General features: G+C 22.7%; 1 protein-coding gene across 3 annotated transcripts in view; it reads right to left on the bottom strand.

The window, feature by feature from the left end:
- LOC117178032 (organic cation transporter 1-like) overlaps nt 1-14,008 on the bottom strand; it is a 168,205-nt gene that overhangs the window by 83,998 nt on the left and 70,199 nt on the right. The window contains exons 2-3 of one of the 3 annotated variants that reach the window (XM_033369231.1): nt 12,804-13,288; nt 12,222-12,732 (exon numbers count right to left, since the gene is read on the bottom strand). In XM_033369231.1, coding sequence (XP_033225122.1) covers nt 12,222-12,347 — 126 coding nt within the window. In that variant the 5' untranslated portion in view covers nt 12,348-12,732; nt 12,804-13,288. Of the gene's footprint in view, nt 1-12,221; nt 13,289-14,008 lie in introns of all 3 variants that reach the window. The other 2 variants (XM_033369232.1, XM_033369233.1) reach the window with 2 other exon arrangements.

Genomic DNA, 14,008 nt, shown 5'->3' on the forward strand with positions numbered 1-14,008 from the left:
TAGCGTTTAAACAAGTAATTATATATTAATTTAAAAAAAGAAGATTTTTTTTACGAAAAATGTAGTATTCAATCATAATTTTTTAAAAATCGAGAACAGTTTAGTTCAACCATACAAGGCGAATGTTCAATATAATTTGATTTTTTAACTGAGAAATATTTTTCTGTCAAGAGAGAGAAAATGTTGCAAAGAAACTGGTAAATTTTAACAAAAAATTATTTCTAATACATAAAATACTAACTAATTTATTATTATTGTTAATAATATTTGATTTGAACAAAGTTAGAAAGTTTAGGATAGTCTAAAATTGTCAAATATTTTTGTACTTTTCACTTGTAGTGTGTTCCTAATTAATTCAAATTATTATAAATAATTATGTAAACAAACTATTGTTGTTTATAACTATCTTCTTCTTTATTAATGCTAGATAGTTGTGGTTTCTTATGAAATTTTTTACTTTTTACTTAGTAAAGTAATAAATAATTTAATTTAACAAAAAATAGTTATTTAAAGAATTAATTATTGTTTATTCGCAAAAAAGAAAGAGATCATTTAAAATATGATTCTCCCTAATGTTTATTCATTATTTGTTCATACCTTAAAAAGCAATTCCATTTTGCTCAAATTAATATTAATATTTATTATTTGTTCCTAACTGAAAAGTAAAAAAATAGTTACAATCAATTATAAATTGTTCAAACAACTATTTGTGTTAACTTGCAATAATTATTATCTCACTAAAACACAAGGGGATAAAGATATAACAATTTTAGAGAAAATAGTTCAGAGAATATTATTAACAATAAAAATATATTCTTGAAATTTTTTTTAAATTAACTATTACTTAACTCTAATGCAAAAGTGGATAAAAAGTCAAAAAGTTAAAAAGTTTGGACAAATATTACAACTATCTGGCATTCAAATAGATGAATATAAATATAAACAAACATAATTTGTTCAAACAGTTATACTAAATTTAAATAATTATTAAGTCAATCGCAGTGAAAGGTGAAAAAAATTAAACTTACAAAAAAACTAAATTGCTAGCATTATTCGAAGAGAATATTATTAAAAATAATAATAAATTGTTTAAGAATTTTTTTTTTTTGATATCTAGAGATATCTCTAGATATTATTATTTCAAAAAAAAAAATTAATTTACTTTTGTGTGTAATCGAACAAATTTTCAGACGATAATCATAAAAATCCGAAAAAAAAATTCTAATAAATTTTTGGAAAAACCTAGTAGATACCGTGTGTGAATATAAATATAAAAAATTAAATAACAAAAATTGTTGTTTAAAAAATACATGAGAAAAATTCTTATTAACTATGTTACGTTAAAAAATTTCTGATCAGGAGTTCGTGGAATAAAATAAAAAGAACTAATTTGACTGTTGTGCAGATAGGCGCCCGCATTGAGTTGTTAGACTAGGGTCATTTATATAAATCATGTAGAGTATATGCAAGTGATTTTAGATGAGTAAAAAAATTTTCTTTTATACCTTTATTTCAAAAAATTGCCATTAAATTGATATTTAAATAGTAGAATAGAAATTTAAAAGTATAGAAGTTGAAGTGATATTAATTATGCACTGACCAATTTGTTAAATGAAATATTAGGCATGAAAGAAAATTACTTTCATTTAATTTTTCTCTTCTTTACATCAGCGATTTAGTTCAAACAATTATTTTAACATTTATTGCAATATTAAAATTAAAATTTGGGGTCGTACATAAAAAAGTTAACAATTATTGGCTCTTATTGCCAACTGTAGTTTTTCTTTAAATAAAAAAAAATTAATAAAAGAAAATGAATTTTCAATCCAAAAAGACGAATTTAAAAAATATATATTTTTTCAACCAAACAATTGCATTAACAACCAAATAGTTGCTTATTGATGTAACAGATACGCGGTTTCCAAAAAAAGGCCAAATTTGAATAGAATGTATGAAATTTCAAAACAATAGTTGAATTTTTAACTAAAGAAAAATTTTTTGAATCAAAAAGGAAAATTTTCAACCAATTGAATTAAACCTAAAAAGACGAATTTTCAACCAAAATGTCCGGTTCTTAAACAAAAAAGTTGAGTGTTTTAGAAAAGAACCTTTATACTGGAAAATATGAATTTTCAATTTAAAAAAGTCAATTTTGCTCTTCTTTATATCAAGAATTTCATTTTAATCCAAAAATATAATAGTGGAGTTTTGAAGCGAAAATACACTTATAACTAAAAATAGTTGGATTTGCTTGTTGGGTTTTATTAATGAATTTCGTAAAAAAAATAAACAATTTAATTCGTAAAGTAGTTTATGGATCAAAGATGTAAATAAATTAAAAAAAAAAATTTCCATAAAAAAGACGAATTTTTAGCCAATAGGATTAAACCAACAAAGACGAATATTTAGCAAAAAAGTTCAGTTTTCAAGTTAAAAAGTTGAATTTTTTAGAAAACAGTTAACCTTTAAACCGGAAAATAAGAATTTTTATTTAAAAAGTCAATTTTCCTCTTCTTTATGTCCACAATTTAATTTCAATTAATTTTTGTAACATTTATCGCTATTTGTTGACACAAAACGTGTGTAAATATTAAATTGTACTTAATCAATAATTAAAATTAAAATTAAAATTAATTTTAAAAAAAGCATTTTTAACAAAATTGTACAGTTTTTAACCAAAGAACTGAACTTTAAAATAAAATTATGTATATTAAAGAAAAAAAGGAATTTTTAAAAAGCATTTACTATTCAAACAGTGAAATTTTTCAACAAAGAAGATTAATTTTCTATCAAAAAGACGAATTTTGAATTTTTTAAGCGAAAAAAAACTTTTCACCAAAAATTTTTGGTTTATTCAATTCTTAAATAGATTTAAAAAAACTAAATAAAAAATTTAATTTTTGAGGTAGTTTATGGACCAAATATGTGAATAAAATTTTTTTTTTAATTTTTTCCCATAAAAAAGACGAATTTGCAACCAGGGGTCAATATTAAATTGTAATTAATCAATAATTAAAATTAAAATTTCGGGCCGTCCATTAACTGAGTTAATAATTTCCGACTCTTTTTTTCAACCGTAAACTTACTTTAAATAAAAAAATATATTAATGAAAAAGATGAATTTTCAATGCAAAAAGACGAATGAAAAAAAAATTTTTTTCAACCAAACCGTTGCATTAAAAACCAAATAGTTAACTATTGAAGCAACAGAAACCGGTTTTCGATCAAATGGGTAAATTTTAATAAAATACATGAAATTTCAACAAAATATTTGAATTTTCAACTGAAAGATTATTTTTTTAATCAAAAAGACGAATCTTGAACCAGTTGAATTAAACCAACAATGACGAATTTTCAAGAAAAAAGTACATATTTTAAGCTAAAGAGTTGAATGTTTTAGAAACTAGTTAACCTTTAAACCGGAAAATATGAACTTTTAATAAAATAAGTCAATTGGCAATCAAGAAAAAATAATCTTCAACAAAAAAGCTTAATTGTCTACCAAGACGATGAATATTCTATCATAAAAGAAGATTTTTGACTTTGGATAATATTGTTTAATTTTTGAGCCAATAAGACGAATTATCTAATAGTTCAATTTTCATTTCAAAAATAAAATTTTCCAACAAAAACGTTTATTTTCTAACTAGTTACATTTTTAAATAAATAGTTTAATTTGTATCCAATTATTTGAATTTTTACCAAAATAGTTTAGTTTTTTACCATAAATAGTTCTGTTTAAAACAAAAAATGTGAATTTTTAATGACAAACTTAATTTTCAACCAAATAATTTAATATTCTACAAACTTATTGAATTTTCAAGCCCAAAAAAGAATTTTCTACAAACCAGTTTAATTTTATATAAAAAAATTCATTCAAACCCAAACTGGTGAATTTTTAACTAAAAAAGATACTTTCTTAACCAAAATAGTATAGTTTTATTCCAAAAATATTGGTTTTCAACAAAAACATTATTTTCTGCCAGCTAGTTCAATGTTTATCCAAATAGTTGAATTTTTATCCAAATAGTTTAGTTTTTAATAAAAATAGTTGGATTTTTCATCAAAATAGTTTACCTTACAACCAAAAATATGAATTTTCATCAAAAAAGTTCATTTTTAAATAAACTAATAAATTTTTAACAAAAATTACAGTTTTTAGAAAATAGTTCAAATTTAAATTCAGCAATCAGTTTTTCGAATAAAAAAATGTCACATCTTCAACAAAATAATTAAATTCTCAATTTAAACAGATTAATTTTTCAAACATTTTTTTATTTTTAAACAAAAAGGATGAATTTTCTGCTAGGAAGATAAAATTTCTATAATAAAAAAAACGAATTTTCTACATAATACATAAATTTTCAACCAAAGAGCGGAACTTTCAAATAAAATTATGTATCTGAAAGAAAAAAATAATTTTCCAGAAGCGTTTAATATTCAACCAAACAGTAAACTTATTAATTCAACACTTTTTTTAGCAAAGAAGATTAAATTTTCTATAAAAAAGGAACTATTTCTTAACAAAAAATCTTAATTTTCAATCAACGAATTGAACTAAAAAAGATAGATTTTCAACTAAATAGTTAAATTTTTATCTAAAAAAAGATACATGTTTAACCAAAACGGCATAGTTTTATTTTTAGTTTAAAAAATTAATTATAAACCGAAAATAAAACGAATTTTAAGAAAAATAATTCCATTTTCAATTCAGTAGATGAACCTTCAGCTAAAAAATGAATTTTCAAGAAAGTAGTTAAATTTTCAACGCAATAATTAATTTTTCAATTAAATAGTAGAAACTTTAACCAAACAAGTAGCACTTCAAACAAAAAATATAATAGTAGAAGTTTTAAGCAAAAAAAAAAACAAACTTTAACCAAAAATAGTTGAATTTGTTTATTGGCTTTTATTAATTCGATTCGTAAAAAGTTTTTAAAAAAGAACTTAAAAAAAATCAATTCTTAAAGTAGTTTATGAATCAAATTTGTAAAAAAATGAAATAAAAATATCTACAAAAAATGTAATAAAAAATGTATGTTTAAAGAGAATTTAAAAATACAGTTTATAAATTTTTCCATGAAAACAAAAGAAACTTTTTATACTTTGTTCCAATATTTATCTAAAAATGATTAAAATTCAAGATTAAGAAATGAGAAAAAAACCATGTTATAAATAAAAGTTTAACAACTTTACAAATAATTCTGAATGTTTCACTATCTTTCTTCTTATGTTTTAGCCAAAAGATAACATTGTTTTAGAAATTTCAAATTCCTAAAACTGCGCAATTTTTTTTACTCTACAATTTTTAAATTTGAATGTTTTATATTTTAAATAATATCCTGCAGAAGGCCTGGAAATTAATTTAAATTAAACTAGAATTAATAGTAATAACAAAAATAAAAAAAGTCACCAATTCAACAATAATAATAATAATAATTTTAAGAAAAATAAATATAGATAGATATCGCCTAAAAATTATTTTATCATAAGGATCTAATCTACATCTCTAAGAATTTAGTCAAATAAACCAGGTCAGTCTTAATGAGTTAATTTCCTAGATCTACATCGACAGGATATCGACTCCTGAACAGAATAAATTAACTGGAAGGAGCCTGATTCGAAACTGAAATACAAACTGGTCTCTCAAGCTTGGAAATTAAACATATTTACAAGATAAAAAATTAAATAATTAATTAATTTTAATTTTTACTTTTATTTAGGCCCATTTTGTCTTAAAAACATCACCTAAGTAAGCCTATTCTCCGACTTAAAACAAGAGCACTCCGTCTTTAAAAAAATGCTGTGTATTGTGAAAAGTAATACACAGAAAAAAATAATACTTAACAGGGCTTAAAATTTTTTATTTTGACACACTTTGTGCAATCCGGATTCAAAATTAAAAATGACTTATATTTTTGGTTGAGAATTAATACTTGTTTAAGAAAATTTGTATTGTTAGGTTTAAAAATTAAACTGTTTGATTGCAACTTTTTTTGTTGCTTTACTGAAAAATAATTCTAGGTTGGAAACTCAAATGTTTTGTTAACAGTTCAACTGTTGTGTTGAAAATTTAATTACCTTGTTGAAAATTCATTTTTTGGAGTAGAAAATTCACAATTTTTGTAGAAAATTACACTATTTTTTGAAAATGAACTTTAATCTTAAAATTTTATTTTTGGTGTTGAATATAAAGCTTTTCTTTTTAATCTCCCTTTTAACTTGCAAATTAAATAATTTGGTTGAAATTTTATTTCTTTCTTCAATGAAAATTCTCTCATGTTTGAAAATTTTTAAATTTGTTTTTAAAATACATAAAGAACAATACATTAAATAACAAAAGATCAGTTTTTAAATTAAAATGAAACAGTAAAATTCTCAGGTACAATACTTAAATTTTTTACTACCAAAAATACAATTGTTCAACAAAATACATGCATTTTTAACGAAGCAGTTAATATTTGCACTAAAAGTAATAGAACTTTTAATAAAAAAATTCAATTCTAACAAAACAAAAACGGTTTTTTTAACAAAATAGTTCAATGTTCAATCAATTTTCAATCAAACATCAATTTTCGATCAAAAATGAAATAGTTAAATTTTCAGATAAGAAAAAATTAATTTTCAACGAAAACGAATTTAAAAAAAAATAGTTGAATTTCCAATAAAAATAATGAATTTCAAACTAAAAATAGAAATCTTTAACTAATATAGTTGAATTTTTAATCGAATTGATGAATTTTGAACAAAAACCTCAATTTTCGATCAAAAATGGAATAGTAAAATTTTCAGATAAGAAAAAATTAATTTTCAACAAAAACGAATTTAAAAAAAAAAAGTTAAATTTTCAATCAAAATGATGAATTTTTAACTAAAAATAAAAATCTTTAACTAATATAGTTGCATTTTTCATCGAAGTGATGAATTTTGAATTAAAATATCAATTTTCGATCAAAAATGGAATAGTAAAACTGTCAGATACGAAAAAATTAATTTAAAAAAAAAATAATTTTCAACAAAAACGAATTAAAAAAAAATAATTTAATTTTCAATCAAAATAATGAATTTTAAACCAAAAATAGAAATCTTTAACTAATATAGTTGAATTTTTAATCGAAGTGATGAATTTTAAACTAAAACATCAATTTTCGATCAAAAATAGAATAGCTAAATTTTCAGATAAGAAAAAATTAATTAAAAAAAAAAATGATTTTTAACAAAATAGTTTAATTTTCAATCAAAATGAGGAATTTTCAACTAAAATTATGAATCTTTAACTAATTTAGTTGGATTTTAATCGAAGTGATGACTTTTGAACTAAAACATAAATTTTCAATCAAAAATGAAATACTAAAATATTCAGACAAGAAAAAATTAATTCTCAACAAAGAAAAAAGAATTTCTAACCAAATAGTGTTATTTTCAATCCAAATGATGAATTTGGAACTAAAAAAGCAATTTTCGATCCACAATGGAATAGTTAAATTTTCAAATAAGAAACAAATTGATTTTCGAAAAAAGCGAATTTTTTAAATAATAGTTTAATATTCAATCCAAATGATGAATTTTAAACTAAAAATAGAAATCTTTAACTAATATAGTTGAATTTTTAATCGAAGTGATGAATTTTAAACTGAAACATCAATTTTCGATCAAAAATGGAATCGCTAAATTTTCAGATATGAAAAAATTAATTAAAAAAAGAATTTTTAATAAAACAGTGTAATTTTCAATAAAAATGATGAATTTCGAACCAAAGCATCAATTTTCGATCAACAATGGAATAGTTAAATTTTCAGATAAGAAAAAATTAATTTTTCACACAAAAAAAAACGAATTTTTAACAAAATAGTTTAATTTTTAATCACAGTTGTGAATTTTCAACCAAGAAGATAAATTTTCTAACGACAAGATTAACTTCTACCAAAAAAGACGAATTTTTATCTAACAAAGAAAAATTGCCAATCGCATAAATTTATAAATATATAATAATAGAATATTCAATTGGAATAGTTGCATTTTCAGTAAAAACAAAATAAAATTTTAAAAAATCAAAACAATGTTTAAAAGCATAGTTATATTTTTTAACAAAGTGATGCATTTTTGAATAAAATTATAAATCTTCAACTAGAATAGTTGAATTTAAAAAGGATGATTTATTAACAAAATACATGAATTTTAAACAAGAGTTCATTTTTTAAATAAAAAAAAGACAAATTTTCAACTAAAAAGGGGCAAATTTTCAACCGAGTAGGTCGATTTTGAACTAAAAAATATTCATTTTCAATCTAAAATGCATTAGTGGAATTTCAAACCAAAAAGATGAATTTTTAACCAAAACGTGAATTTTCAATCAAAAATCTTAACTGTTACTAAAAAAGACGAATTGTCAACAAAATAAATAAATTTTCAACTACAAAAAATAAATTGTCAATAAAAAATTATATAGCTAGATGTTAGTTGCACAAATTAATATACAACCAAAGAGATAAATTTTAATTAAAATGATGCAGTATTCAACTGAAATAATTACATTTTCAGTTAATAACATTTAATTTAAAAAAAATGATTTTCAACAAAATAGTGGAAGGGAAAAAATTAATTTTCAGCTAAGCGAAAAACGAATGTTCAACAAAATATCTCAGTTTTCAACCAAAGAGATAAATTTTCATTTAACATGATGACCTTTAAATCAAAATATTTTTTGCCAATAGAGTTTAACATTTAACCTATTAATTAAATGTTCATTAAAAAAAATTTTTGAAACAAAAAATGCAATTTTAATTCACATGTTTTCATTGAAAATTCAACTCCTTGACTGAATACTTAACCACTCTTTTAAAAAACAGGCGGAGAAGTGAATTAATTTTCAATTGTTTAAAACAACCGATTATTTAAACAATAAAAAAATGTTTTTTACTACCAAACAATTTTTTAGCGTAAAGAATACTTCGTAACAAAAATTTTCATAACTCAATTATTTAATTTCGATAAACCGTTCGTGAGTAACCCATTTTTGAAAAAAATGGTCAAGAAATTTGATTGTTAATAACTTTTACGACAATTGTTTGTTACAAAAATATTTTAGGGCAGTTATTTTAATATAAAAATGAATCGGAAGCTGTATAAATTGATTGAAAACAGAAAAATCGATTTTAAAGTGGCACACTTGAGATATTTTGACCCTTTAGCAAATGCTCTCGACTTTTTAGATCATTCTTTGTTTAAACAAATATACACCATTCAGAGTGTCTAGCCTTTCAAGAAAACCTGAAATTGGCAGGGAATTTTTTTTTACAATCAGGGAATTTTTTCACGAGCGTGTTTATTTTTTATTGAAATATCAACATGAAATCAAGTAAAATTGATTCTTTATTTGTAGAAATAGCTTTCTATTGCTGCATTTAAATATTTTGTTGAACATTTTTTTAATTGATTTTTTTCAGTTAAAAAAGTAACGCATGTTGAAAATACCTATCTTTTAGTCGAATTAAAATGTTTTTTATTAAAAAATTTTATCTTTTTGGATTGAAATATCAACTGCTGCATTTTTTGGTTAAAAATTTATTTCAATGAACATTTAATTAATAGGTTAAATGTTAAACTCCCTTGAAAAAAATTACTTTGATTCAAAAGTCATCATGTTAAATGAAAATTTATCTCTTTGGTTGAAAACTGAGATATTTTGTTGAAAATTCGTTTTTTGCTTAGCTGAATATTAATTTTTTCCCTTGAACTATTTGGTTGAAAATCAGTTTTTTGTTTTTGTAAAAATAAAATTTTATCAACTCAAAAAGTAATCATTTCAGTTAAATACTGCATTACTTTAATTAAAATTGATCTCTTTTCTTGTATAATAATGTTTGTAACTAAAATCTAGCTATATAATTTTTGGTTGACAATTTATCTTTTGTAGTTGAAAATTCATGTACATATTTTGTTGGCAATTCTTTTTTTTTAGCGCAACTTAAATGTTTTGATTAAATTTTCACCTTTTGGTTGAAAATTTATCTCTCTTGTTAAAAAATTAACTATTCCAGTTGAAGATTTAACATTTCATTTGAAAATTCTTCTTTTTAGTTTGAAATTCCACTATTACATTTTTGATCGAAAATAAATCTTATTTAGTTCAAAATCCATCTACTCAATTAAAAATTTGTTCTTTTTAGTTGAAAATTGGTCTTTTTTATTTAAAACATCCACTCTTGTTCAAAATTAATGTATTTTGTCAATAAATCGTCCTTTTTAAGTAACAAATTAATCTTCTGATTGAAAATGTATCTTTTTTGTTAAAAATTCAAGTCTTCTAGTTAAATATTCATCATTTTAGTCGAAAATTCATCACTTTGTTCAAAAATGTAAATATTCTTTCAAAAATTATTTTGGTTTTTGTGAATTTATTTTGTTCTTACTGAAAATGTAACTATTCCAATTGAATATTCTATTATTATATATTTGTATATTTATATAATTGGTTAAAAATTCATAACTATGATTAAAAATTAAACTGTTTCATTGAAAATTAGTTTTTTTTGTTGAAAATAATTTTTTCTTATCTATAAATTGAAATATTCCATTTTTTATCAAAAATTGATGTTTTAGTTCAATATTCATCAGTTCGATTGAAAATAGAACTATTTTAGTCAAAGATTTCTTATTTTAGTTAAAAATTCATCATTTTGATTATAAATTAATATATTTTGTTAAAAATTCGTTTTTTTGGTGTTGAAAATTAATTTTTTCTTATCCGAAAATTTAACTATTCCATTGTTGATCCAAAATTGATGTTTTAGTTCAAAATTCATCATTTTTATTGAAAATCAAACTGTATTAGTTAAAGATTTCTAATTTTAGTTGAAAATTCATCATTTTTATTGAAAATTAAACTATATTTTGTTTAAAATTCTTTTTTTTTAGTTGAAAATTAATTTTTTCTTATCTAAAAATTTTACTATTCCATTTCTGATCGAAAATTGATGTTTTAGTTCAAAATTCATCACGTCGATTGAAAATTCAACTGTATTAGTAAAAGATTCCCAATTTTAGTTGAAAATTCATCATTTTTATTGAAAATTAAAATATTTTGTTAAAAATTTGTTTTTTTATTGTTGAAAATTAATTTTTTCTTATCTGAAAATGTAACTATTCCATTGCTGATCAGAAATTGATGTTTCAGTTCAAAATTTATCATTCTAATTGAAAATTAAACTATTTTGTTAAAAAATTATTTTTTTTTGTCACAAAAAAACAATAACTTTTGAACTACTGCAAAATACATTTAAATAATAAAAAAAAGTTTTTTACTACCGAACAATTTTTAAGCGTGGAGTATACATCGTAACAAAAATTTTCAATAACTCAATTATTGAATTTCGATGAACTGCTCGCGAGTAATACATTTAAAAAAAAACAATGATCAAAAACTTTGATTATTAATAACTTTAAAAAAATTCGGTTTGCAAAAACATTTTAGGGTAGTTATTTTGATATAAAAACGAATCGAAAACTGTATAAATTGATTGAAAATAGAACTACTGATTTAAAAGTAAAAGACTTGAAATATTTTCACCCTTGAGCAAATGCTCTCGTCAGGGAATTTTTTTTACATTCAGAGAATTTTTTCGCGAGCGTGTTTATTTTTTGTTTAAATATCTAAATGGAATAAAATAAAATTGATTCCTTATTTGTAAAAATAGCTTTCTATTGCTGTACTTACCTATTTTGTTCAATTTTTTTTTAATTGATTTTTTTTAACCGGAAAATTTAACTATTCTATTTTTGGTTAAAAAAGTATTGTTTTTAGTTAAAAATTCAAGTATTTCGTTGAAACAATATTTTCTCTCTCTTATTAATAGAAAAATCTTTTTTAGTGAAAAAGGCAACTCTTGTTGAAGAAAGCTCTTTTTTAGTAAAATTAAAATGTTTTCGATTAAAAATTAAAATCCTTTTTGATTAGAATATCAACTGCTGCATTTTTTTGGGTTCAGAATTCTTTTTTTAATAAACATTTAATAATTAGGGTAAATGTTAAACTAGTTTGATAAACATTATTTTGATTTAGAGTTCATCATGTTAAATGAAAATTGATTGAAAATAGAACTATCGATTAATTAATAATTAATTAATATATTAATATATATATTAATTAATATATTTTGGCCCTCAGGATAAATTTTTGGGCATTTGAGAACTCTAGCCTAGAGAGAAAAATTGACTCTTACTTGCGAGAATGCTAGAAAAGCTGCTGGTAGGGTGGCAGGTATGCAGAGCAGATAGTACATAATGTTCTGATATCGGCCTTTCTCTCCCACGTGTAGCAGCACCTCGTCGAAATCTATGGAGCTCATCTTTCCTTAAAAAGAGGAGCTGTCTCTGACTGAAAAAATTATTCAAGGTGGATGAAAATCCTTGAAAATTAAGCGTGATCCTTCTCCAATCACTCAGCATGTCCACCGCTCATTCTCGAGGACACTTCCTTTGACCAGCACCGGAAGCAGCACTTCACTTTCAATTAAATCACTATTAATTACTTCACTATCAACTGACTCAACATTTATTTCACACTATTTCTTCAAAATTAATTTACTCGACATTAATTTATTTAACATTTATTAATTCGATATTAATTAATTCACTATGAAGATTGAACTTGACCAACAATGATGAATAATACCAACTGGTCCGGTGTCATCAATTCTCTCAGCACTGAGAATCGTCTTGAATAAAGAGAGCCTGAATTTGATCACTATATTTATAATATTAATCGGAATAATAAAAATAATAAGAATAATAATAATAAATACTAGATCAATTGTGTATTTCCTCGAGGCACCGGTAAAATTAATGTCCTCTGCATCACCTCGCGTTTCACATTTCATCGCGAACACCCTCACCTCACCGCAGGTTTGCGTCACACTCGCAATCACATTAGCGATAGTGAGGCTGGCATGATCACCTAGAAGAGTCGCTGACACTTTGCGGATTCACTGATGATAATTTTCCTTTACTCCGGCACTGGCTTTTATTTTTTACTAATTTTTTATATTTTTTTATTTTATTTCTGATCAGATTTGCGGACTGATTTTGAGATTCCGAATTGAATCGGGAATTATGGTGAATTTTTGAAATTCAACATAGTGAGTTTGAAGCTTGCATATGTACACTTTTCACATGTTCTCACTGTGCCCCCTATGTTGAGAGTCAGCCGTTTCCAGAGAAGACTTCCTCTCTTCTACTTGCCTCGAGCATTTTCCTGACTTCCGCCGTTCTTGATCGGCTTCTCCTTCTTCTGAAAAGGACAAAATTTTTTTTTCTGATAAAAATTTTTTTTGATTAATTTCAAACAATTGAAATCTAATTTAGTCAGAATTTTCGTTTATGAATTACTAAAGTAGGTCAACTCTCAATCAAGCAGTTGAATTTTCAAACAAAAATGAAATAGTTATTTTAACTTAAGACTAATTTTTATTTTAAATAAAAACAGTTAAAGCGATTAAGAAAAAACGAATTTCCAACTAAATAGTTACATTTTCAACCAAAAAACTGAATTTTCATCAAAATAATTAATTTTTCAAGAAAATAGTTATATTTTCAACCAAATACTTGAATTTTCTACCTGTAAAAGTTAGTTAGAAAACCAAACAGTTGCACTTTTAACCAAAAAGATGAAATTTCTACTAAAAGAAATGAATTTCTTACTTAAAAAGACAAATTTTCAAAAATAGTGTAATTTTTAATGAGAAAATAATTTTCAGTCAATAAAGAAACAAAGTTTCATTAATAATCTATAATTTATTGAAAGAATGATATCAACAACAATTATTATTTAAAAATCACTTCATTAATTTAAAAAATACTAACGTTTTACGATTTACAAGTGAAAATGTTTATTCAAATAATTAAAAATTGGTTTTTCAATACGAAAATAGTTATACTTTTCCGAATAATAATCATTTATTCGAAAAATAGTTTTTTTAAAGTAGTCTTTGACAGGAATTTTACGTTAAAT

The sequence above is a fragment of the Belonocnema kinseyi genome, chromosome 8 (assembly GCF_010883055.1).
Source record: "Belonocnema kinseyi isolate 2016_QV_RU_SX_M_011 chromosome 8, B_treatae_v1, whole genome shotgun sequence".
Taxonomy (NCBI): Eukaryota; Metazoa; Arthropoda; class Insecta; order Hymenoptera; family Cynipidae; genus Belonocnema; species Belonocnema kinseyi.